Genomic DNA, 27,651 nt, shown 5'->3' with positions numbered 1-27,651 from the left:
ATGTTCCTTAACTCATTAAGCCTCAGTTCCCATATCTGTAAAATGGACATAATAATTATATCTCCCTCATGAGACTGTGAAGTTGAAATAATGTCTATTAAGTGCCGAACACAGTACTAAGGGGCCATTTTTTCCTTCCATTTAGAGAAAAGATTTATAAAAAAGTGTGTGTTAGTCTTTACTTACGGAAAAAGGAGGAAGCTGATTGCTCCCTGCCAATTTGAACCTCACATATTTTCCCACGATTTGTCTCACAAATGTAGAAGTGTAAGTTTGTGACTAAATTTTCAGAAAGCTATTTCCTGGTTTCTAATGTGGGCCTCACTGAAGACTGAAAGGATTATTTCACAAACCTAGTCAGCGCAGTGCCCGGTGACTGGGATTACAGTCAGTGGACAGGAGTTAGAAGCAGGGATTCTAGTGCTAGAGAACAGAACTGGCTTTAGTGTTGGATTAGGCAGTCCCTGGAAAAGCTTCATTCTCATTTCTGCACTGCTATGAGACTGAATGGGTCAGTATTTGGGGAGAACTTTAGAGAACTCTAAAAAGCATATCTGAGTTAAAGACTAAATGTTCATGTTATCACTAATCATATTCAATCTTCTAAGAACAAACTTGGTTTGTAAATGTCTAAACCAAAGTGAACACTGCTCCCCCATCTCACCTAATGATTGTCTGGGGTTGGGATAATCTCACCCATTTTATGTTGTTTGATTGGAATGGACAAGCCATTGGGATTTCTAATTTCTTCTCTATTTTTACTCCATGTGGAGATCTGTGATTTACATGGAGAATTTCATCAACATCTGAAAATCCGAAGTTTACTTTAAAATGCCAAGATTGGCACAAAAATGTTTAAAAATGGTATTTTAAAGGTAATATTTGATACTGGTAAAGATGTAGTTAGAGGCGCTCATGCTACTAATGGTAGCATCAACTAGTATAAACTTTTTGGAAGCGAGTTGGTGATGTGTATAAAGAGCTCCAAGAATATATGTAACTGCTTTGCAGAAATTCTAGTCCTAGTGATAGATTTATCTTAAGGAAATAGATTTATTCCTGAGGAAATAATAAAAGGTACATGTACTTATGCACAAGTGTGTTTATCAAAGAACTATTTATAATAGTAAATATGGGAAACAATGTAAATGTTCAGTATTTGAGAGTGATTATTAAATAAGCTATACCTAGGTGAAAGACTATTATACAAGCAATTAAGTGTGAAGGTTTGGAAGAATTTTTAGAGACTTGAAAAATACAATACAATGTACAGAGAATTTGCAGTTTATTAATTAATGCAACAAATATTTATTAAGTACCTAGTATGTGCTAGGCACTATCGTCAGTGGGAAAAATAGAATTTATTTGCCCTCAAAGAATTTACATTCCAGGGACTTCCCTGGTGGCGCCCATGGTTAAGAATCTGCCTGCCAATTCAGGGGACACAGGTTCAAGCCCTGGTCCGGGAAGATCCCACATGCCGCGGAGCAACTAAGCCCATGCGCCACAACTACTGAGCCTGTGCTCTAGAGCCCGCAAGCCACAACTACTGAGCCTGTGCTCTAGAGCCCGCGAGCCACAACCACTGAAGCCCACGCACCTAGAGCCCGTGCTCCGCAACACGAGAAGCCACTGCAATGAGAAGCCCGTGGACCACAACGAAGAGTAGCCCCCACTCGCCGCCAGCTAGAGAAAACCTGCGAGCAACAACGAAGACTCAAAGCAGCCAAAAAAAAAAAGAGTTTATTTCCCCACATTCCAGTGGGGAAGGGGTGAAGAGAGAGACAGTAAATAACAAGCTTAATAAATAAAGAATTATATAGTATGTTAGAAAATAAGTGCTACAGCCAAAAAAAAAAACTGAACAGGACAGTGGGAATCATGTGTCTGGGATGGGAGTGAACTACAGTTTTTAAATGGGATAAACCAAAGTAGGCCTCATAGTGAAGGCAGTGTTGGAGCAAAGACTGGGAGAGAGGCAGTTAGCCACGTGGAGATGTGGACAGGAGTCTCAGGCAGAGAGAACAGCCAGTGTCAAGGCCAGAGGATATAAAGTAGTATAAACAGTATGATCTCAATATTGTAAAATATATGTATACATCTATTTATTTTATTTATGTTATATATTTGTAAGAAAAGTGTTTTTAAATTCTTAAAGCTTTCAACTTATTTTCATTACTTCTCTAAATTGATTTGATCTTGTGATTACTTTCCATCATCTTTCATAAAGGGTAATTATTGAGGTTTATCAATGGTCAGTTTTATAAAAGCTGGGTTTCAATGCATTCATTCAGATTGCTGATGAAAGATTTAAGATAAGAAGGGAAAAGTAGCACAGCTTTCCGCTCCGTATGTCTTTTTTGCTAATATCTCCTGCTAAGTGGCAGAGTCCTCAGTTTGTGCAAAAAACATGAAAATTATAAGTTGCCAAGGCTAGGTAGACTGTTATTCATCGAGAGACACCTCATTTAATAGGCTCAAAGGAGATTCTAATAGAAAAGTAAAATGTTTCACAGAGGAACAGTGAATAAAGGATATGGATAAACAGTTTCTAATATTTCATGAACAAGATTATAATTCGAGTTTAAGACACATAATCAACCGAAATCTTAGGTTACCTTACTTGCACGAATTATCTCTTAAGAAACACTTAGTGGGGCTTCCCTGGTGGCGCAGTGGTTGAGAATCTGCCTGCCAATGCAGGGGACACGGGTTCGAGCCCTGGTCTGGGAAGATCCCACATGCCACGGAGCAACTGGGCCCGTGAGCCACAACTACTGAGCCTGCGCGTCTGGAGCCTGTGCTCTGCAACAAGAGAGGCCGCGATAGTGAGAGGCCTGCGCACCGCGATGAAGAGTGGCCCCCGCTTGCCGCAACTAGAGAAAGCCCTCGCACAGAAACAAAGCCCCAACACAGCCAAAAATAAATATAAAAAAAATAAATAAATTAAAAAAAGAAATGGACTTTCTTTCCACCTGAAGTTAAAAGAGATGGAATATAAGTAATGTCATAATAAAAAATTAAAAAAAAAAAAAAGAAACAGTAAGAAGGAGTAAAATGTTTTCATTTTTAAAAGTAATATCTACTGAAGGAGAATTTCTAGCACCTCTGTCATTAGGGTAGAAATGTTATTCATCTAATTTTTCAGTGAATTTAGTTCCTAACTATGGCGATTTCCCTCCTTATTTTTAAATTTAATGGCTTTATATATTTTTCTAACATTTTTTATTTACATCAATGTTTCTCAACAGTTTTCCACTCCTCCCATCAAAACAGAAAAGCTTCAACACATTGCTATATTTATTTCTTTTCCTAAAAAAATTAAATAGAAATGATTGGTGCTATCAACTGAACACTTACAGTTAACTTTCCAGTGACAAAGTAATCTACACAATACCCGAGAGGAAGCAGAATCTATAAGGGAACAGGTTTCTGTTTTGAAGTTCCCTGAGAGTATTATAAACAGAAGAGAAAAAAGTGAGCTCAGAAATGATTAACACCCATAGTCAGTGCCAAACACACAAAATCTTTTAAACCAAATTCCTTTTAAAAGTTTGTAGTTGGCCAGCTCGTGAGGAACATAAATAAGGACAAAGCAGTAATAGTTGATACTTTTAGATCTATAAATAAATACTTTATACATATATATTTTAAAACCCTAAACATTTATAGGATAATTTAAACACCGCTGGCTGATATATGACTGGCCTGCATATATGCATCATTGTTTAAAAATAGAGGGACAATTCTTTGAACTATAGTTTCATATGATGCCTTAGGAATCATAGATGGAGGTAATTGGCACATCTTGGAATCAAGGACTTCTGTTTAGTTATTTCAACGGGTTAGTGAGAGCTGTCCCTGCTTACTTCTGTCTCAGTAAATGAGAAGTTGCAGCATCAGGCACTTTTCTTGACATTGAATAATGCCATTTACTTCACACCCAAAATTTTACCTAGTCTTTGAAAAATAATTTCTAGTTTTAGAATGAGTCCTGTTTTGAGGAACCTATTTTCATAATTTTCTACATTTGCTTGTAAATCTAGTTGGAGTGATGGAAGATGAAAGTCTCAATGTGTAATTAAGTGTGTAACCTGTAATAGAAGCATGAAGGACTTTGCTTTTGTCTCTGCATGAGCTGGTGAAAGGCACTGTTCTCCTATAGAAAACCTGGGAGCAGGCAGGTCACCTGAGGTTCCTTTCAACTGGACTGGCTTCATTCCATTATGATATTAACATGTATCTACCTCTGTGATTTCCTCTCTGAAGCACTGTTACTCTGAAAGATTCAGAGTTGAGAAATTGAGGCTCACAATTCCTCGCAGAGTGGGAAAACGTCATAGCCATTTTGCTGAAAGACAGCTGAGCAGAGGCAGTGTCCCTGAAGAGGTAGAACTTGAATTCAGACCCACGGGGAGCCATTGCCGGCCCTATGCCACACAGTGTCACTCAGCTTTCTTTTCTGTGGATTTGGCCACATGCATAAGAGTCCTGCATTCTTCCCGCCATGGGAGTATTGGACTTAGCAATTATGTTTGAGTTTTATGGCTTTAGTCATCAAATGTCCTGTTTCAGCTGTGGTTTCTCTTTAGTACATGTTCTAAAAAATTTAAAATACCAATTCGTAATGATGACTAATTGCTTTTGGTGTAATAACAGCTGTTTATATTTTTGAACCTGCGTTCCAAGTCTGTTGTCTTGCTCTGTTTGTTAGTCTGAAGCAAGGACCACGTTTAGGCTAGGTTTTATCTTATTTTAACCTTCATGTTTTTACACCCAGTAACCTGCATGGTTCCTGGAACTCAGCAGGTTTTCAGTGAAAACATATTTAATGAGGGAGTCGCACATTAGTTCATGAGAATCTCTTTATTTATTCAAACTGTAATGTAATCCACAAATTTGCAGTTCTCTCTTCAGATATAAAAATGCCAAATATCCCAAAGCACCACCTCGGCTCTCTCCTCATGCATCTTTTAAAGCTAAGCCACCAAAGAGGAACTTAATATGATAAATAGAACTTCTAAATACATCCCTTAGCAACTTCTGACTCCCTAAAATGAAATCCTTTCTGTGGAGGAAAATATATAGAATCTTTTCACCATTAATTGATTGAAGATGATGGCACCTGGAACTATTTTTGAGAATAATTTTGATCTAAAGGGAAAAAGAAATACACGTGTTTCTTTTGAGTGCTGCTTTTTCATTTTTCTAATGGGCTCTTCACTATTGTTTTGTCTGAATGCAGTTTTTTATTTGTGTTATTCCAGACATGGTCCTACCGCAAGCATCTTTAAACCAGACATTAATAGCATAGTTCACAGTCATTACTGCCAGTGCTCAAACACAAATATTGCATTTGTGTTTGCAAAAGCTACACATCAGATGTTAATTAAGTGCATTTGTTTTTTTTATGCTTAAACAATCTGGCATAAAGAGTTTACATCTATATCAGTTCACCATAAGGTCTCTACAATATCTGAATCACCAGCCGTACAGTATATGATAAATACAGTGTTTCCACACAAGAAAATAACAGAATTGTCAGGAAAACATCAGGCCTGTTATATTTCCCTGTGAAATAATAGCAACTGAATCTCAGTTTCTTTTTCTTTTTGATAAAAAAAGTATTTAACTAGGAGTAAACACCAATATTTAGAATGATAAATTTTTCATTAAAGAACACATGGAAAGTGAAATCATACCAAAGATTTTTTTCCTTGTTTTTAGCTTGCTTCAGGGCGTTGTGACAGTTGCGTTGGAATAAAATTGGAATTTCAGCTTTGCACTGAGGAGATTCATGCTGCCGCCAGAGCAGCCGAGTGCCAATCTGCGGGAGGCAGGAGCGGGGCGAGACCACAAACTGAGAAACAAACTTTCACATCAGGTTTCTAATTTTAGAGCAAAAAATGGAATTACTTTAATTATATGACATTTAACTAGAAATACGATTTTCTGGGATTAATTACCTCTCTTATTTAAAAAATCTTTACTAAGTTTAAACTAGCATAAAAAAATCAACTTCAGCATTTCATGTAAGGTCAGTGGGACTGCTGGATTTAAATGCAGAATTTGATTCATTAGAATTGGATCACCATATTGGTGTTAGACTTGGGAAGGATTAAATGGAGGAATTAGAAATGCGTGCATTTGGGCAGAAAGCAGTTTCTCTTCTTTTCTTTTCTTTTCTTTCTCCCTTTCTTTCTTTTTTTCTTTCTAAGAAATGGGTCATGACCTCACAACCCCTCAGGGAGGATACTACTACGTGATTAGGCCAGAAACTTCTCAGCTTCATTAACTATCTCTGTTTATTCACTGCTTGAATAAGATATAATGATAAAACAAAATCAGTTATTGTATAATTAAAGTTTAATAGAAGTATTTAAGGGACTTCCCTGGTGGCGCAGTGGTTAAGAATCCGCCTGCCAATGCAGGGGACACGGGTTCGATCCCTGGTCTGGGAAGATCCCACATGCCGCGGGGCAACTAAGCCCGTGCGCCACAACTACTGAGCCTGTGCTCTACAGCCTGTGAGCCACAGCTACTGAGCCCGTGTGCCACAACTACTGAAACCCGCGCACCTAGAGCCCATGCTCCGCAACAAGAGAAGCCACCGCGATGAGAAGCCTGTGCACCGCAACAAACGGTAGCCCCCGCTCGCTGCAACTAGAGAAAGCCCATGCACAGCAACAAAGACCCAATGCAGCCAAAAATAAATAAATAAATAAATAAATTTAAAAAAAGAATTTCAAACACACATAACAAGAGCATATACAAAAGAAATGATTATTCTGTGTTGTTTGTGATTACTCTTATTTTATTTAGAAGAGGATATAAAAGTTACTTCTAATGTTCAATTTTATTTTTCTAAGAAATAATTAACTTTAAAGTATGCTTTTGAAGGAATTTTTTAAGTAGAGTTTTATTTTAATTAAGTAAATCAGTGTTGGGACAAGTGAATTCTTTATGGCACTCTTGTGCTCTGGACTTAACATCTAAGCTTATTCTACATCTAATAACTTATCTTAGGTAATGAGTTCATTTATTAGCAAGAATGATCAATTTTAGAAATTCTGTGACAAAAGGTACAGTTATTGGGCACATGGTGGTAACAGGTGCCTTGGAATCTGCTGGATGGGGGTTTCAGAAAAAGTCCCATGTCTTTAGGGATGGAATGGTCCACGCCACCATACTGTGGGGAGGAAGAGCCCTGGGTCCATATGAACGAACTTTCCTTGGAAGTGACTAGCTCTCCCAAGCTGATAACTTACATATGAATATCTGAATGTTGACTGGGCATATCAAAGTTCTGGTATAGCAAAGCACAATAGGCCCAATAAGTATTTTGAATAGTATCAATACTTAGTATAACCCAATATATGAATACATACTTTTCAGCAAAATCTGAGTGTGATCTAGCTATTTGTTCGAATAATGATAAAGATGAGGCCACTTCTTGAGTCAGAATAGGGTATGTATATCAGATATGAGAAAATGGGACTGTTTGTAACATTACCTGTTGAGGGGTAGAGGAGAGAGAAACCATGCTTGGATGCTTTCCATTAATGAATGACATTAGCATTGACAAGAAAAATTTCCAATTGTACTCTGTGAAATGTTAAAACTGATATAATTCTCAAAGATATTTAGAGTAAGTGATTGGTGTATGAGGTTGAGAGGGATATGTATTGACTGTTAGGAAATTTAATTTTTATGAAATAAGCATTATGGAGAAATACTGTAATCTGATTCATTCCTGCAGAATTCCCAGTAGGAAGAGGCCCAGCCTCGGGAGTTGAAATGTTTCATTATGTACATGTGTGGGAAAAAGATGAAATGTGGTTTCCGTGTGCTGATTTTCTGTAAAGCGTCTATTAGTATGAGAGTACCCAGGCTAGGCAGCAAAGCCCCCGAACCACGACTGTCTAGGGGAAAGTGAATTCAGCAGGATCTCTCACTGGATACTGACACCATGAGCAGTAAGTTTGAAAGTAGCAAGAAAAAGCATTGACAGTAAAATAATGTTGGAATAGTAGCTAAAGAATTGTCTTATGCTGAAGGTGAGGTCAGCCTTTTATCCCTCATCAATCCCTAGTCACTTTGCTTTTAGAAATGTAAAGTTCCCCCAAAATGAAGAAACTGCAAACCTAAGCTTTTTATACCAATGCTAATTTAACCAAGTTGTCCATCTTATAATGTAGACTATAATTAGAGCAGGGCTATTTATGTAACATGAGCTGCATCATCCCCAAGGCAGGGAAAAGCAGGACAGTTGCCCCTGGGCTCTAGAGTAACCGGGCTCTGGAGTAGCAATGGCAGTCCCAGTCCCTTGGGAAGCTGGGGATGGAAGAAAGAGATGCCTCCAACTGGTTATACCAAGAAGGTATACATAGCACCCCAAACCCTGCCCTGCCAAACCCACATGGTCATGAGACACAAGAGTCCCTTTGTCCTTCCCAGTTCCAAGACTGTCACTTTTTAGTGACCTCCTTTCCTAGCCAAGACTGTTGCTGAGGTTCATTTGAATCCGATCTTAACCTAGCTCAGTGATGACAGGTCTGTGTTTGGGGTGGAAGGGATGGGTACAGAGTGTGATTTTTTCCTGTCTCCCAGACCCGTAGTCCTGGCACTGAATTCCAGCCCCTGTGGAGATGGCCTTGGAAATGAATGGAAGGCCAAGACATTTTGCTGCTGTTGATATTTAATTTTCAAATGTGCCTTTTGAAATATCTGTTGATACTTTAGAAAGTCTGGGCTTTTCTTAACCATTCTAGAAAAAACATCCAGATACATTTAGAGTAGATAAAAGTATCTGCTTATAGCTCAAATAACTCTTGTTATTAAAAATATGTATGACCTTTAGACAATTCTGGAGTTGATAATGAGGAATGTTTGTGTATTATTTTAAAATAAAACCAAGTAAAGGAAACTCCTTGGATTAAAATTGGGTAAAGAATAGAATCTTCAAAATGAGGCTTTCGCTTTGCTTGATTAACATGCTTTTCTAATGATTTAGGCATCGGCGCTAGCCCATATGTGATGAACTGCAATGTTACCATAGATTCTCAAGACTTGGCTCTGGGAAAAGAGATCGCTAGTGCCATTCGGGGCTCAAATGTGAATGGATTGAAGGGCGTCCAAACGATGGCTTTTCCTCACGAAGGGAAAATTGAGATAGCTTGCAATGTAGAGAGTTTTGAAGATCAAGAAGTTACAGAAACCTCAGAAGGCTCTCAATACATGGCTTACAGTGTCCTTGGGGACCATTTTTATTATGTATCTCCTCATTACATAGAAGCTCAAGTTAAAAAATTGGCAAGTGATCGGGGAATTGGTACTACAGGGAGAGCATTAATTGGATTTATACCCCAAGAGTGCAAGAACTGTGCTGAATATGCTATTAAGGAAGGTATTGGGGAGTTCTGGAAGATACGCGGAGGCATTTTCATGTGATCCAATCTAAGGCTTCATTGAAATTGTAAGGAAAAAGTATCAGCCATTACAAAGTTTTCTTTTGGCCAGTGAAGACGAGTGGAAGATCCAAGAGCTTGGTTCCAGCTGTGAATTGGAAAACTGGAAGCATTCTCTGTCCAGTGACAACAACAGATGTTTATAGATTGTCCATTATCGCCTTATGATATTTCTAGTCGTCATTAAAACTTCGTGAAATCCTCTTCTGTATCAAGTTCATGCACTTGCATGTACTAGAAGCCCTCCTGAATCAGCTGGGTAAAATGGCCATCGTTGCCAAATCGTCTTTAATTATCATGAAATAAACTAAAAACGGACTCAGTTTATTTGGTTTTCCTGACCTCTCTATTCCAGCGTCCTGTATTCAACTCTCATTTTTTAAGTAATCATTTTTTTAATGTGCACTTTTAAAAATCAAGTACTAAGTAACTAAAAAATGGGGAGAATTATAAAATAAAATTACTCTTTCGAAGCATGATTGTTCTTTCCTGCCTTGTTTGGGATGACCCACTGTTCATTCTGGAGATAACTCCAAAAGCCAGATTTGTCTAATTTTTTTATGTTTATGTGGGGAAGTGGAATGATGGTGTTGGGCATGACTTCAAGCGATTGTATTTATCCTTTTTGGAATTTAAATGGGAAGTCTGAAGGTTTAGGGAATTTATTGCTCTTGAGCAAAGAGAAGGGTTTGGTGGAAGAATTTTATTTGAAAGAAATCAAAATAGGTTGCCTCTTTGTGAACTAAAAGAAGCCACCACTTGCTGATTCTGGCAATTTTATGTAAATCCTTAGTGCTTATAATTCTTTGGTACAAGGTGCTTTCCGTTCGTAAAGCACAAAGAAATGAATTTTTCCATAGATTTTGTTTAGTAAGAAAGATTATGGTCTTGTCTAATAAGAGCACATAATGTGAATTTATTTTAAGTAATAAAAATAAAAAAGAGGTTGAACTCAGTCTTTTTATAGGATCCAGTAATCTATCCTAATATATTTTTTTGACTTACATTTGACTCTTGACTGTGATTGCATTAATTGTGTTTCAGAATTATGCTTTTTTTTGGGGTGTTTTCTTTTTGCTGTTAATATAAATACAACAAAGATGGAGAAATGATGGACCAGGTGTGGTTTTCAGGTGTAAGGAAGTTTAGTTGCTGTGATGAAGAGAGCAGATGCTCTCCAGTTAGACCCAGTGAGTCTGGGAGAGCTGAGAAGCAGTCATGCCTCGTTTTTCTCTTGCTTTGGCAGAGGCCATGTGGCCTAGTAGGACAAGCGCTGGACAGTGGATTCTGGCTTGGGTTCTGGTCCTTGCTCTTACCTTCCCCGTAGGCATGGTTTCATTGCCTATAAAATAAGGAAAAGAGTTCCCACTCAGATTGTGTTCTAGGGGATAAATGGAAGTACTTTGTAAGCTGTAATGTAAAAATGAAATATATTAACACTCTTTCCAGATCTCTTCTAGAGCTTTGCTTCAGTTTTGGTCATCAATATTAAACACATGAGAGAGGGTACAAGCACAGGTTGTCACTGAGTCATTTGGGGTTGTAGTAGGAGTTGATTCATTTGCCACTTACCTGGATTAACCTCTCCAGATTCGTATCACTGCATTCTAGACTGCCAGTTTTGAGCAAGGCCTATTCACAACCAAACATCTATTTAATGGGTGTACAGAGTTTCAGTTTTTGAAGATGAAAAAATAATTCTGGAGATGGATAGTGGTGATGGTTGTACAATAATATGAATACTTAATGCCACTGAACTACACACTTAAAAATGGTTAAAATGGTAAATTTTATGTATATTTTACCACAATTAATTATTAAAAATTATATATTAATTTCATAAAAATTTTAAAAAACACAAAAAACAAACATCTGAATAAGACAATTTCACTAAGCCCACACTTTCTAAATAAAATTTTGTCAAATTTCTAATATCCATTAAAGGGTACAAACATATAAGATCTGTTTTTTCCTTTTTAATCTATTATGATGGACTTGGGCACTACATGTGAGGCCTAGTTAATGGTTTAAAATGGAGTTGATTAAATTTGGCATTTGATCCAGCTGTCTATTTAAGACAATAATTTACTATTTTTGTTATAAACAATTTTCAAAACCAGCGCAACCTCACTTCTTACCACTTGTTCATATTCTAATTTCACTGTTTTTTCTATTGTCTTTCTCTCTTCCCCTTCTCCCTTGCTCCACCATGGTTCTTCAGAAAATCTGAAACAGCTGTAAGTTGCTGAAGGTTTATCCTTTGGACGGATGTGGCATCATCAGCTCTCTCTATGTATGAGCTGGCAGAAGTAGCCGGGATGGATCTATAACAATAAGGATTATCAAATTGGGTTGAGAAAAATCTGACCAAACAAACTAACAAATACCCTGATTCATATTAACCTTTTCTCATATTACTCTCTTAGAAACAGACCAACACTTTGTGCAAATGTTTCTGCAGTATTTTTTCCATCGGACCTCAAAGTGGACATTGTATGGAATGTGGCTTCATAGCTTGTTTAACCCCCATCTCCTGCCAGATGACTTTGCCCATGACTTGTGCCAATTGTAAATGGGACAAAATCGATGTGGACAAATAGAGTTTACATTTTATTAACTCTTTAGTGTTTTTTACTCTACCCCACTTTAAACTTCAAGTTTTAGTTTCTTAGAAGAGGGACAAGGAAAGCAAAAAGCTAGGCTGTGAGGTGATAAGGGCTTTTGTTGTTGGTGCGGCGGGGGCTGTCATTTGTTTCCAACCTGAACCTGGGCTTGACTCCACAAGTTAAAACGTCTTTAACATAAGGGGGAGGGACGGGCTAAGTAAAATATAACTGTAAAATAAAACAAAATGGGGGGTGATATTTTCATTCCTCAACATAATGAAAAGCCTTGCTCTGTAATTGGTTTGTACCGTCTTGGAAGTGGCGTCCATGGACCACAAAGGACCACTCTATGAGAGATCTGCAAGGAATTTATCATTCTCTCTGGCTGAGCCAAAGCAGGCTTGATATACAGTTTTGTTTAGTATAAATATTCTCATGTTACTGTTTACTCTGTGGGGATATGAGGATCTCACTGACAGGGTACGTGCTCCACTGCCTTGCTTTTAAAAGGCATTTTATTTGACTCTTTTGTTTGTACTTGCCCAGAAACTTCAGAGAATGGCCCAGGAACTTGTTTGATAAGCATCCAGACCATGCTCCCGGAGTATGTCGCGCTTGGGGGTTCGAAAAGCTTATTGTTTTAAGCAGGCCCGCACATGGCTTTGAAGGAGCCCATTTTTCATAGGTAAGAACAGTTAGGCCGCTAACAGCAATCCCTTAGAGTGCTCCTCTAAGGTACAAGGAAAGGTGCTGGTGAAGCGTGGCTCTGGTTGAACTCAGCCTGACGTTGGATTACTCTGTCACTTCTTTTGCCCAATTTGCAGTATTTTGCGGCTAATTAGTTTGTTGTGAGTTACGATGAGCGACAGAGACCTAAACATGGGATGAATTTCTCTTTCTAAATGTGTAGTGCGTGCATGGTCCAGCTTTTGTCTCTCAGCCCCACGCCAACCCTCACCTGTGCTGCTTTATGCCACCAGGACTCTGCCGTTAGGCTCCGCCTCTCAGGGGAGCTGGACAGGGCGGCTGCAGGGCTGAAGGAGGAGAGGGGCTTTTGCTGTTTCGAGTTCCTTCCCGTTTCGGGCAGCCCCACCCGCAGCAGTGGCTCTTGACCTGACAGTGGCTGTTGGTTCCAGGCTCCAGCTTTTTTCTCCTGTCACTTTGAGAACTGGCCTCGATGTGCGCTCAGAAGCACCGGCAGTGGCTGAGCCCCAGCTCTGCGAGGCCTCTCTAGGCTTCTAGACTCTGAGAACCCTGCCCCCTCCCTTTGTTCCTCCAGCCTTGGGGCGTAGTGCTTCCTGCAGTTTTTTTTTTATCTCTGGGCACCACGTTCTCTCCTAGCTCTTTTGGTTCTCCAACAACTGTTGACCGAATTTTCAACGTGATTTCTTTTGAAATACTTGGTGTGGTTTCTGTCTTCCTGACTAGATCCTGTCAGAAATAAACCTATCAACAGACCAAATAGAAGGAAAGGAGAAAAAGGCAGAAAATATTCAGTGTGGATCTATAGTTCCTAATGAAAACAGCTTGTTGATGATTACTTGCCTTTTCTTCTCGTTCGCGTTGTATTCTCTGAATTTCATTGTTTTCTTATCGTCATGTTCTGTGTTCCCTTTGACAGTCTTGCTATTCTTTCATCTAATAGGGAGTCTGAGTGTTGAATTGGGGTAAGGATTGGAAATATCATGGTAAATCATTGGATGGAGTTTTCCAGTGAATGTCTTTCATGTAGTAGCTTAGTCCACCATTAAAAATGTAGACTAATATAATTTAAAAAATTAAAGTCGGGACTTCCCTCGTGGCTCAGCGGTTAAGAATCTGCCTGCCAACGAAGGGGACATGGGTTCGAGCCCTGGTCCGGGGAGATCCAACATGCCACGGAGCAACTAAGCCCGTGCGCCACAACTTCTGAGCCTGTGTGCCACAACTACCGAAGCCCACGCGCCTAGAGCTGGCGCTCTGCAACAGAGAAGCCACCACAATGAGAAGCCTGCGCACAGCAACGAAGAGTAGCCCCCGCTTGCTGCAACTAGAAAAAGCCTGCACGCAGCGACAGAGACCCAACGCAGCCAAAGATAAACAAATAAATTAATTCATTTAAAAAAAAAAAGAAAAGAAAATTAAAGTCTTTTCAGTCTTTTAATAGTTGTATGTCTTTCCTTTCATGCCATCTTCACCTGCCAGGTAGATGATGCTTTTTAGCTGGTGGTAGACTCCTAGCCAAACATCTTTCCCAAGCCTTTTATGTACCATCCTATTAACTTTTTCTTAGGAAACCCCATCTGCAACCAGTTACTGTTTCCTAACTTCTTAGGTACCTCTATCTTCATGAAGACCAACTGCTTTGGGAAAAGTAATCATTATGATTGATGTAGTCTAGCAATGACCAAGCGTTATAAAATTATATTGTTTCTAGTAAGTATAAAGAATTTTTGGTAACTGATAAGTATTATTCTGTCTACCCTACAATTGTGTTTAGTAGTTCACCTTCCTTCATGATATCCACTCCACTATTTCACAAGGATAAAAGCAAGATGAAAGAGCGAGATACAGAAGTAAGTCTTCAGTGAACCCTTTTAGCATCATTAATCGTGGCTACCTTTCATTGAATTCCAACTAAGTGTCAAGTACTATTATGTGATTTTCACAACAACCCTTTGGAGTAGATGACTGTAAAGAAATAAAATTCCCCAAGTTCTTTTTAGCCCACTGGGTCAGTCAGGAGCTTCCTCCCACCATATCCCATATTCTGTAGATTTATACTGCTCTAACCCTAAACAATGCCCTTGGACCCACATCCTCAGGACTTCAGGCCTCTCCTCCTAGGCCTGGTCAGCATTTGCCTCTAGTTTCTTGTGATCTAGTGAGAAATTGTACATCCAGTTGGTTGAACATCCCCTTCCATGGCAGTTCCATAGGATGGCCCACCTCAGAATCCTGAAACTTCTTCCAGACTGTACTTCTGTACTCTTTTCTCATTTAAAATCTCTACGAGATCTGTCTTTTACACAATTATCATATACTGAATTCTTGCCCATTTATTCCTTCCTGTACCTGGAAGATCCATCAGCGTCTAGTTTCATAGCTTCCTCCCCTGGACTGTCAGTGTCTCCTCTGCAGGACTGATTCAGGGCTGCTAAGCACAGCCGTGCCTCACCAAGTGAGGAAGTGGAGGATGAATCCCCACATCCCCCGATTTCTCCCAGATGAATTTCTGCGGATTGAGCCACAAAACTTGCTACAATTAATTGGGAGATTCCTGGAATCACTCTCACAGTCCTGAAAGAGCCACGATGTCTGTAGGACCCAGAATGGTCCCCGTCACTGTTTAAGTCAGGGAAGAATATTGCCACCAGATGGTGCCAAAACTGCAGCTAGCACCAGGGCACATCTGGATTGTGCAGTCAATACTCCAGAACTCCTGGCTGGCAGACCGCCTAGAGTCACTTGGGTTATTTGTTCTACTCTGAATTCAAATCCCCACATTTCATGCAGTTATGTTTTTTGGGCTTGATTTGTTGAGTTGTGGCAGGGCTTTAATCTCTTGTTTGGCTTGCTGGCTAGACTGTAAAGTCTCTGAGGATAAGGCTTCATTCACTAGTATTTATTGAGCACCTACTGTATTTTAGTGGGGCAGATTTACCACAATGCTAATGAAACTTAAGCTACAAGTGCCCTCACTTGTGTGAAGCCCCTGTGAAGCCTGGGACAGGCCCTGGTAATAAGCTCATAGTGTCGTATGATTTTGTAAAACTTGCAAACATAAGATATTTTAGCCACAATTTGTTGAAACTGCTGTATATTCCCAATTATACTTTATTAAACTTCTCCTCATGACAGGTGGTATTGGAGTGGCCAGGGTCAGCCTCGTGGACTTACAGCCTGTGCAGTAGCACGGGGTCCTGTGCTTGTTCAGTGCTCTGCTGTCACTGAAATTCTGAATAATTTTCCATTTGCACTGAGCCCCACAAATTATGTAGCTGGTTCTGGGAGTGGCCATGGGCATTTTTGGACCCAGTTAAAGGGAGGTTGAGTTGGGGATAATTAGGATTTAGTGCGATATATTTATGCGGTTCATAGTCACTTCCATGCGTAAAGTTACTGCCAACTCTCCCAGTGGGGGAATGGCTTCCAAGAATACTCCTCTCTCCCACTGCGATGGCTTACCCAGTGTTGTGACACACAAAGCAGGACCAAAAGGTTGTCACAAATGAACGTGTCTTCTGGTACCCAGCACCAGAAATGCATAAGTTGTGGAGGAAAAACAAAAAACTGAGGCTCAGAGAGGTTAGGTAACTTCCTTAAGGTCGTACAGCTGCTAAGTTGCAAGACCAGGTTTCCATTTAGTCTGTCCTTTCTAAAGTTTGTGCTTTTTACCCATTGCTCTCTAATTTATGGAGCAATGAGTCATTTCCTCGGAAACATCGTCTGAGACCACTAGGTTAGGTTATAGACTTCATAATGCCTGTCCTTTCTTTCAAAGCCCACATCACAATAATTGAATTACTAAAGTAAATGTCGTCATTATGCTTCACCCTCCATGGAGGAAGCCGTCTGTTTTGTTTACAGCATAGGGGCTCAGCATGTATAGTCAGTGAATTAGATCCTTTAGGTCTACTAATTTTCAGAGGTACCTTTGAGCGGCTTCTTGCTTCAAACACTTTTTCTCGCCTTTCCTCCTCTCCCCACCCCAGGTGGAGGTGGTGGAGTGGGTCCTGGGAACCACAAAACATTAGGCTCAGAGTTAACACCAGAGAGTGTTGGGATGGTGCAGTTGGTAATGGAGAGGTGTTATCATTTATTCATTCTCACCTTCATGTGGCTGCCTGATACCCATTCTAGGTACCAGGCACCCATTTCTAAGGGGGCGGAGGTGCTGGTCACATGTCATAAATGTATATGTTTCATCGTTTTTATATTTTCGTAAACTGAGGCATCTTAAAATGGGGGAACACCTGTATCCAATTTTCCCCAGAATATACAACTGAGTTCTCTTATACTCCTCATTTCAGATGAGGTTTTCTGATGACACCATCTGGGAAATGTCACTTTGATTAAAGTAAATATGCAGCATAGTTAACACTGGGAGCCTATGTGAATTTCCCTAAGTAGCCACATCTTACAGAAGCAGAAGGCAGCTGGCCCTTTGGGTTGGGAGAACTTAAGAGTGTTGTATTCCACGCTTTGGTGTCAGCCGAATGGCAGTGTGTGGCCAACTGAGCTCTGAAGGGTCTTGTATATTTTTCTTTTCTTACCATTGGGCAATTTCTTTTTCTTTTTCAGTTTATTTTGTCACTAAGAAAAAAATATATAAAAATAAAAAACTGAGCTTTATGATTGCCAAGTTTTTCTTCCAAACTAAGAAAAGAAACCAGTTGTTGAAAAATATGATGAATGGCATCCTTTGTTTTATTTTCAGTTCAGCACATGAGGGCACTGCTGTTGGAATGAGGCCAGATTCCCCAGGCAGTAGGGAGCCTTGGGCTGAAAGGAGACCTAGTGATTTTGTGGGGAGGGGGTCAGGTTGGTGTGTCAGGATTTACTCTCAGCTCTCGCAAACATCTCTTTGCTTTCTCACGTGCCCACCCCTCCTATCTTTCAGTCATTCTTTGTGTTTTCAGCACTTTCTACTGACCAGGATATTGTCTGTTTTTAAGGAAACACCACTGGTACAATGTGGGTCTTTCAGCCTTTAAGTTGTGGTTTTCGCAACTTCCACAGCTACTGACTTATTTGACTGTGGGGTCATGTATGGTTGAGGGCAGTAGTCAGTTTTTAATGTGTAAGCAAACCCTGCGATCGTTAACATTATTCCTCCTTTATTGTTGTCTTGTCACCAAGTGGTTTGGGAGAGCCAAGGAGCAGAGTCTAAGTTCTTTGCCTGCAAGTCAACCTCAGAGTAGTCCCCTTCGGATCTTCCTCTGCCACCTGCCCACATGCTGGAATTAAGGGGAAGGGCTGGGTAGGAAGGACCACACTTTACTCTCAAGGCGGCAAGGGAAATGTCTCAGATGCCTTCAAAGCATCCACATGTTCCTAAGAAATTAAATCTAAAATTGCTCTGTGGATTTGGGTAAACCATAACTCAGCAGAACCTGTAGCATTTCCCCAATTCAGAAGTCCCCTCTGGAAACTGTGTGTACCTTGGCTGGCATATTTAACTCATCTGTTATAAATTTTGTTTGCAAGCGTGTTTTCCTCCCTAGACTGTGAGCTCTTTGAGACTGTTTTATTCACATTGGTAATACCAGTGCCTGGCGTGAGAAAAACTTTGTTGAATGAATTAATGGACAAATAACTGAATTCAGAACACTGGAGATGGGTCAGAACTAGTCAGCTCTTTAGGCATAGATGGCTTACTTGTTCATCATCAGACTTGAGGTTTTGTTGCATGAAGTTGAGTTACATTGAGGCGTTGCATTTAAGGGAAGGAACCGTTTGGAACTTCCGGGGAACAGAAAGTTTGGTTCAGCTTATGTGTGAAGCTGGGAAACAGGGTGGAGACACCAAAATTCTTCATGAAGACAGGCAATAAAGTGACTCCAGAATGCAAACACCTGACTCTAACTTCCCATGGAAAGATCAGCAGAGGGCAAAGTGTTAGTCTGAGTGCCTCCCACCTCTTCGTATTGTCGTTACTCTTAGATTCAGACCGTCTCTTAAATGCCTTGTGATCCACTTGTACACTCTTTAAACAAAAATGATGCCAGGTTCTGTTCTGTGGTTACCAGATTGGAGCTTTTCTCTCCCTGCTTCATTCAGTTAATTGAGCTGTGCTGGAAGGTTCAGTAATTTATTCTATGGAATCTTTCTGTGCAAACAACCACAGGCTGAGGGAAGGAGACTTAGCTAAATCTCTCAAACACTTGAAATGCAGAATTCATGTTTTGGAAAACACCAGTGAGTCAGTGTCCTCAAATGTCATCAATAAAAGACAGTCTCCATCATCAGCGTTTCATTTTCAACTGAGCTCAGAGTTGCCTCCTCTTATTGCTTTTTACGTGTTTGCAGTATCTCATTCTTTCCTTGATTCTGGATTTTCACACCATATGGCCACATCTTTAAGTCATTTTTCAGCTGCTCTATTAAATAGTAAAATGAGATTCAGAACAGATTTCTTTGATTTTAAAATAGCATTTTGAGTTTGTGACTTTTTTGTAAATAAAAAAAGAAGTAAAGCCCTCAAAAGCATGAAATTTCAGGTATTCCTACCCAGACAGTGGAAGATGTAGCTTTTTACTTACTTAGACTAAATATATGTTTATCTTGTGGAATTTCAACTGCAGTATAAATTGATTCATTCATCCTGCATATTGAAATTCATTTCTACTTAAATAAGATTTAGCCTCCACTGTTGCTAATGAACGTAGATTGAAAATGAAATTGAAAGTATATCTTTTATAGCTATTCAATATCATATTTCTCATTAGAAATGATTACTATAGCTTATGAGCAAACATACTACCTATCAATAATGCTCTATTGCTATAATTGTGGTTGTGATTCTAATATTTAATAAAATAAAATGTAGGATTTGTTTATATTTTACTTTTTTTCTGGAATATTTAGTGTCAGTTTCATGAGACGCTGCAAAGGAGAGAGTATTACTGCTCACATTTAGATCTCACCAGTGTAGAGTTGATCCAGGTGGCTTAAAGCATTGAGTCCTACAATTTAATACAGTTTACTTTTTAAAGGATTAGACATTTAAAAGGCTATTAAATATTTACTGCTTGTTTTCTGAGCCAGAAGGGGCATTTTGGGGTAAACAGATTGGTTTTCTTTTGTTTTTTTAAAGAATAGCACTTAAAGAAAGAAAATCGCTACATGAACAAATTTTGTAATATGAGTAAATTTGCCATTGATCCAGACTTTAGCAGCAGGGACTGTGTCAATCACAATTAATCAGCTTATGAGTGTGTGATCTGAAATCTTCAGTTACCCATCAAAATCTAGACATCGACTTGAAGAAGTGACTGACCTAGAGTTGATTGTTTAAAGTTAAAACCAAGTGCACTCAACATCCAGAAGGTCAATAGTCTCTTAATTGTAATCCAATGAAGTCAGTTTTAGGTAGTATACAATTTGTGAGTTTTATAAATACAGTTCACATATTTTTACTCCGATGATGATATTATTTGCTGGGGAAAGATGCTTCAGTTAGGGATGAGTCCACTGAATGAGAATATTTTGTTTACTATTGATATTTTTTAAGTCATTATTTAATATGATATATAGGAAAGTAGCAATTTGGAGCAGCCATTCTAAATAATTCAGGTAAAATTATGCTTTTTCTGAATTATTTGGTATATTCATTGTTTTTATTGTCACCATGATGAACTTACACCAAATTTTAAATGACAGTAACCAAAAAGTAAAAAATTATTTTTAATCCTGTTTAAAATGTTAAAAATCACAGTCATTCATGTGTTCTATTGTGTCTTTTTTATAGCATAAGTCTCTGGAAGACATAGAAGATATCACCCAACGTGTAGTGTACCATTTCTAGAATGTAAAGATTGTCTTTAATAAGCTACAATTCAGAGGGCTGCATGTTTTCCACAAAGCAAAAATCACCTCTCAGCATTTACTAAGCACCTAAAAGTTATTGGTGGTAGAAAATCATATAGACACGGTGCTTTTTCCTAAAAGCTTGAAATTAAGAGAGACAGAACTCAAACAAGTAAAAAGAGGATGAATGACAGTGTGCTATAGACAGATCAGAGGGACAAGCATTCCCCAAACTCTGCATTGTCATTTTCAGCCTGAAAGTGAGCACAGAGATCCCCTCCTTGAAGGAAATCCCACAGTGGGTTTGGAAGAGGTGCCAGTCTATTGGTGCTTTCAGGTCATTAGCTGGAAGGAGGCAGCTTATTCTTCTCAGAAAAGAATTTATTCAATAACTATTTATTGAGGATCTTCTGTGCGTCAGGCAGTGTTTGTTCTAGGAGATAGAGCTGTGAATGAGACAAGGCCCCTGCCCTCAGGGAACTTGCTTTCTAGTGATAGTCTACAAATAAGCAAGTAAATAGAAAAGCTGTCATATGATGCTAATTACTGCATAGAAATAAAAAGCAGAATACGGAGGATGTGAGGGTCTAGGGTGTGTTTGCATTTTTGTAAGATGGTCAGAGAAGGCCTATTTGATAGATGCCTTTTGAGCTGAGATAGGGCAGAAAGAACACAGTGTACTTGTATGGAAGAAAGGCAAGGCAGTAGGACAGCTGGAATAAACCAGACAAAACCCTCCTATCTAGTTACCTTGTACTGAGTGATCATGTTTGACACAGCATCACAAGTGGGGAAGAGACAACTTACAAGAGTATTCAGGTCAAAGGGTCCCTGATTCTCCAATAAATACCATTCTAGAAAAATAATTTTGCCCTCTACTATTTATTGAATGCCTGTGTGGCAGGTGTTGGGTTGGGCATTTTGCAACAGTCCAAGTCGAAATTTTTCTTTAGGCACACTTGAAAATATAAAAAAATTATGGGAAAATAAAAATTTGCCAGCTCCCACCTTTTCTACCAGTCTGTACTCAAACAGATAATATTAATGAGATTAATATCCATTACTATTCATCTGGAATTATACATTTTTTAGGGCATCTGTATTTTCAGTGATGAAGTTTAGGGATTTCTATCCATCTAAGACATGTCAGGTGGGGTACTGATTCACTTGAACATCAGTGTATGGAAGAGTGATCTTCAACTGGGATGATTAGCGATGCAGATTTTCCTCTTCATGTCGCTCCTTTCTGTAAGGTTTTGGTCCTACACTTTGAACTAACCTTGCAGAGAAAAAAAAAATGATAGCAAAGTGAAGTGCACATATAATGAGTATCTGCTAAAATAATAGCTCTGGAAAGAAACTGAAGTTTAATGCAACACAGGAATTTTTTCTACTTCTTTAGCAGATTCACATTACAGCTGGTTTTAGGTCTTGGCCCAAGTGGTTGTGTGTTCTTGATGTCAATGCCATATGTTTAGGGGGAAATATCACTCCAATAGCCATTTAGACCCTCTCTTCATTCATGTGTGCTCTGCATTTATTTTAATACTGGATTCTGCTTTTTTAAAATGAAAAGGTCTAGATCAAAAATTGGCTTAGAGTTTTAACTGTCTTTGTAATCAAATCATGGTTAGCTCTGAAGAATGGATAAGATTTTGTGGTAAAGATTCACAAGGGCAAAATGACTGTATAAATGTACTTCACCAAACTTCAAAAATACTTATCCCTTCCTTTGTTCTCTAGTTTGTTTTTGGTAATTTTATTATTTTTTAAATGGACGATGAACATTCATATATGTTTTATGTTTCTGTCAGTTGCTTCTCAAGTAAATATCCCCCTCCTCAGTCTATTCCCAGGCAACTTGCATTAACCCCCAGAGGGTTTCTATGGAAAACCAGACAAGAACTATGCCTTGGGTTATATGTCCTTTATTCCTATCTCACCTAATTTATTATTATTTTTCAACCTCATGTGTTATTTACATTTCCAACAGTCTTGTTATGTTTCTGAGGGAACTTTGGACAGAGAGATACTTGCAGGCAGTTTGAGATGTTAATTTCACATGTACAAGTGTGGCGATTAGGATCAAGGCCTGTCTCCAGTAAGAGAAAGGAACTTGAGTCCTCTTGCAGGGAGATGAAGAAAGCCTCATTTCATCACTTTCCCAGGATCTCCTCTGGCCATTGTGTGATTCCAGAAGCATTTTGAGGTCACTGTGCTTGTGTGTGTGCCCCTGAATCCATCCATTAAATACAAATCAAAGAATTCTAAATTTAATAACATATTTGAGAGTACAATGAGAATCTAGAGAGAGAAAAAAAGATGTCTTCCTTAATTTAACCAGAATTGATGATTAAATTACTTGTGCTTGGTACTAGGATATTTGAAAATTTAAAAAACAGTCTCCATGGTTTTTGTCTAGGATCTAGCTTTGGATACAAAGTATGCACATATGGAGTAATTAGAGAGCAATTTGAAGCAGTACATGGACACAAGAAGGAGATAAATCTCTATGCTGGGCATAAATGGTCTGTAGAAATAAGAAATCATCAGAGGAAATTCAATCAGTTTTTCAGGAAACACAAATTATTGAGAAGGGTGAGAATATTGAAGAATGAGATAACATAAGCAAGAGCACAGAAATAGGAAATAAATGGTACCTAAATGGGCTGTTGGTAGGCATGTATGCAGTCAACACTGAAGGTGGAGAAAGTCCCAGGCCTTGGTTTTTGCCCTCAAGGAGCTCATAGTCAGCAGGGAGAAGAGTATGCAAGCCACCTAATATAGCAACAGTAAGTGAGAGTAGATGGTAAGAGTAAAAAATCCTGTGCTACTGGAGGGAGTCTGGGCAGGCTTCTTGAAGAAGGAGGTAAAGTTTGAAGAACGGGACAGGCACTTTCAACAAAAGGAATACCAGATTTGGTTGGATAGAAGTGAGATCTCTAGTGAGAAACAATCTTCCATGCGCTTTAAAATCTAGTATCAATTATTTCTAAATTTAACAAAAGACCTACTACTTTGTGAGACCTTGTTGCACAATTGCTTTGGGACTTCATATTTGTGAAAATTGTCAGTTCATCAAGTATAATGGAAAAATTATAATTTTCCCCAAATTACATCTTCCATCATTTTTTAGGTTTTTAGGTTTTTTTCTTTTTAACAAAATTCACAGTGAATTGTTTTTTATGCCTAAAATTGTAAGGAGAAAAAAGACAAAATTTATAATGGAAAACCCTCCACATTATTTATCTACGTGTTTTTATCTTCTAAAGGGGGTAATATAGTTAATTCTTCTAGTACCACTATGAAAATGAACTCACATAAGTGATGTGATTTTTCAAATCTGATAGCATATACAAATACAGTATAGCATATAGTATATACAAATAGGTATATAGGTATACCTGCGTGCATATATATGTTTGAAAAGGACACCTTATATTTGCATGTAGCCTCTCTCATCACCTTGTACTGTAGCATCAAAATTTTTTCTTTATACTCTTAGTCCTTTGGAAACCACAGTCATCAGAGTAAACAAAATAGATGGCCTTTACTGTATAATATTATATGGATTTAACATAAATTTCACATTATGTACAATGACACTATTAAATGTGTTAATACAACACATAAAATGACCAATTCTCTTTAAATTTTAATGTTTAGCATATTTGTTTTGATTGTACGTGTGGGAACTATGAGAACAGCTCTGCAAAAATACTTTGCAGGTTACCATAGTGACTAAATTGTAGTGCTTTATGGTGTTGTCCTTCCCCTGGGTCTTACTTCAGTTTCATGTTTTTTCAATCACAATCCAATAGGTGACGTTTAGATTTTCCTATTCAAAAAAAATTTTTTTTGTATACTCACATATAGGTTTATAACTTTACATAAATGTATAATTTGATCATGTTCACACTCTTAAAGTAAAATCTCCTTTTTCTCTTCCTCTTTTTGCTGGGTCCCCACATCTCACTTCTCTTCTTCCTTCCCCCAGTAGGCAGTGTTAACAAATGATAAGTATCCTTTCATTTTTCCCCTCTGTTTTCATACAACTATATACAGACCTATATATACATTTACAAAAATAAAGCAGTATTTCATGGAAATCCTTCCAAATTAATTGATATACAATAGTTCCTATTTATTCCTTTTAATGGCTACTTAATATTCCATGTGGTAAATAGGCCATAATTTATTTAACTGCTTAATTTCTATTTTTTCTACTATAAATAATGCTTCAGTGAACATCATTGTACATTTTTCCTCACTGGTAGTGTTTATATTTCTATGGGCTAGAGTCCAAGAAGTTGGGATTGCAGGGTCAAAGAATATATTATGTGTTTTAAATTTTCATAGAAGTTACCATGTTACTTTCCCAAAGGACAGTAATACGTTATATTCGTACCTAGCAATACCTGGGAGTATCTTTTCTCTGTGTCCCTACCGCAGTAAGTGTTATAATTCTCTTTAGTTTTTGCTACTCTGATAGGTGTAAAGTAAAATGTTATTGTTGCTTTAATTTGCCTCTTCCTGACTATTAGTGAATTTGTTGGCAGACAATTTGGATGAGTTTAAAGAATATGTTTATTGAAAAATTGTATCTATATAAGAATTACCTATTCATATCCTCACCCATTTATTAGATTCTGCCTTTTAAAAAAAATCAAATTGTGAGATCTCTTTGTGTATTACAAACATACCCCTTTGTATATCATCTCTGATGCAAATATGTTTTTTTCTATATCTATTGTTTCTTTCTTGCCTTGCAGATGTTTTATGCAATACATAAGTTAAAAAAAATTTTTTTTCTTTTGCCCACACCACGCTGCATGCAGGATCTTAGTTCCCCAACCAGGGATCGAACCCATGCCCCCTGCAGCAGAAGCACAGAGTCTTAACCACTGGACTGCCAGGGAAGTCCCTAAAATTTGTTTTTTACATAGCCCTTCAAAAAGTATTTTAAGATAAAATTACCTAATTCTTTTCCTACCTCCCCAAAACAAAATCCTGTTGAAATTCTAACTGGAATGGCATTACATTTAATAATTGACATTTTTATGAAATTACGTCTTCTCAGTCAAGAACCTGGTATGTCCTTCCACTAGCCAGACGTTATCTGACATTTTTCAATAGTGTTATGGTCCTTTTCAAAGAGGTCCTGTATCTTTCTTGGAAAATTTATTCTAAGTATTTTATTGTTGCTACTATAAATATATTTATCATTTATAGGTACCTAAATGGAGAAAAGATGTTGATATTTAGATATTTATCTTATATCCAGCTATCTTGCCAATTTTGTTAATTCTAAAGGTTTTTTTTTTTTTTAAACTTGCATTTCTCATAGGCTTCCTGGTCATGCATTCATATTACCAACAGAAAATACATAGTTTTATATCTTCTTTTCTAATTTTTATACTAGATGTTTTATTTTCTTCAAAAATCCTCAAGACAGGATTAAATAATAATGAAGATACTGAGCATATCTGCTAAGTTCCTAATTTTAATTAAGATACTTGCAATGTTTTCCCATTTAGGATAATATATACTCTTGATTTTTAGTAAATTCTATTGTAGGTTATTTTCTTCTATTGCTATTATTCTTAGAGTTTTTATAATTGGAGATGCCTGTTGAATCATCAAATATCATTTTGGCATTTATTAATATTTTCAATGATTTTTTTCTTAAATGTGTGGATGTAAGTATACATACACAAGTATCACATAATGATAGATTTTCTGACATTAAACCACTTTACATTCTTTAAATAAACTGCCCTTAGTTGTATTAACTACTCCCTTGGCACATTGGTTCTATTTTTGCTGATATTATGTTTAGAATTTTATCTATATTTATAGTGAAACTGATCTATGGTTTTTTCTTTTTTGTGTTACCATCTTTAATAGATTTTGATATTAAAGTTATGCTTGAAATAAATTCAAGAGCTTTCCATCTTTTGCTATAGTCTGGAATAATTTAAGTGTGTTTGCAACTCGAATTGTTGAAAGATGGGATAAAACCATATTGCCCTGTTGACTTTTTCAAAATGATAGCTCTCTCTGTGGTAATTATCATATTTAAGTTTTTACTTTTTAGGTCAATTTTGGTGATTTGTACTCTCTTAGGAAATCATCCATTTCCTCTAGATTTTCAAATTGTTTGCTATGAAGTTAATATAGTATTTTCATAATTTTTAATCTCTTTTATATCTGTGGTTAAAATGTGTCCTGTTTCACTTTTATCACTATCTGGCTTTTGAGTATTTTTTAAAAATATCTTTATAGGTCTTTTCAAAGGATTAACTGTTTATGATATATTTATCCTTTCCATTTTTTTGTGTGTTCTATTTTATTACTTTTATCTCTTGTTATTATTGATTCTTGCTTCCTAGTTTCTTTAGCTTTATTTTGTGGTTATTTTCCCAGTGTTTTGAGAGAGAGCACTTAATTCTTTAAGTTTTAGCCTTTTTTCTATAAAAACAAATAATTTAAGGCCATAAATTTTCCTCTGCAAAGATCTTGCTGTATCTTTTTTAAGTTTTATAATCTAAACATTTCTGTAATCTAATAATTTCTCTTTTTACTTCATCTTCGGGGTTTATTTAAAAGAGTGTTTTTAGATTTCCAAGTTGCTGTGATGATTTTGGTCATCCTTTTATTATTTACTTTTAATATTATTACATTGTGATCATAGAGTATGCCCTGTTAAAATTTCTACTTAAAAACAGTCCTTTTCCATAGCATTCCTTTCTTTCCCTTCCCTTCAGCACTTCTGTTCTCATTACCTATTCATAATGTTTTGGCTATTATTCTCTAATGCAGAAGTCAAATTCCTTGCATGGAATGAAAATATGCAATGCTTACAATTCCAATTTTGCATTGAGTAGTAATGGCACCGTCACCACAGGGATACAAAACAAAGGTATGTCCTTGGAAAACATATGTATTCATATGTATTTGTATAATTTATACTTTTATTTAAATATTAAAATATTAAAGTTGGCTATCTGTGAATATGTACTGTTTTTTATTAAATCTAAGATCCATTGATTCTAGGTCATTGTTTT

The 27,651-nt window shown here is 37.6% G+C and overlaps 1 protein-coding gene across 1 annotated transcript in view; it reads left to right on the top strand.

The window, feature by feature from the left end:
* The window catches only part of FTCDNL1 (formiminotransferase cyclodeaminase N-terminal like), a 33,180-nt gene extending 27,433 nt beyond the window's left edge, over window positions 1–5,747 (top strand). The window contains exon 4 of the mRNA XM_061203735.1: window positions 5,728–5,747. Within this exon, the coding sequence (XP_061059718.1) occupies window positions 5,728–5,747 (20 nt within the window). The remainder of the gene's footprint in view (window positions 1–5,727) is intronic.
* The last annotated feature ends 21,904 nt before the right edge of the window (window positions 5,748–27,651 follow it).

The sequence above is a fragment of the Eubalaena glacialis genome, chromosome 1 (genome assembly GCF_028564815.1).
Source record: "Eubalaena glacialis isolate mEubGla1 chromosome 1, mEubGla1.1.hap2.+ XY, whole genome shotgun sequence".
Lineage (NCBI taxonomy): Eukaryota > Metazoa > Chordata > Mammalia > Artiodactyla > Balaenidae > Eubalaena > Eubalaena glacialis.
The sequence above is the reverse complement of the archived record's forward strand: the minus strand, read 5'-3'. Positions and strand labels throughout refer to the sequence as shown.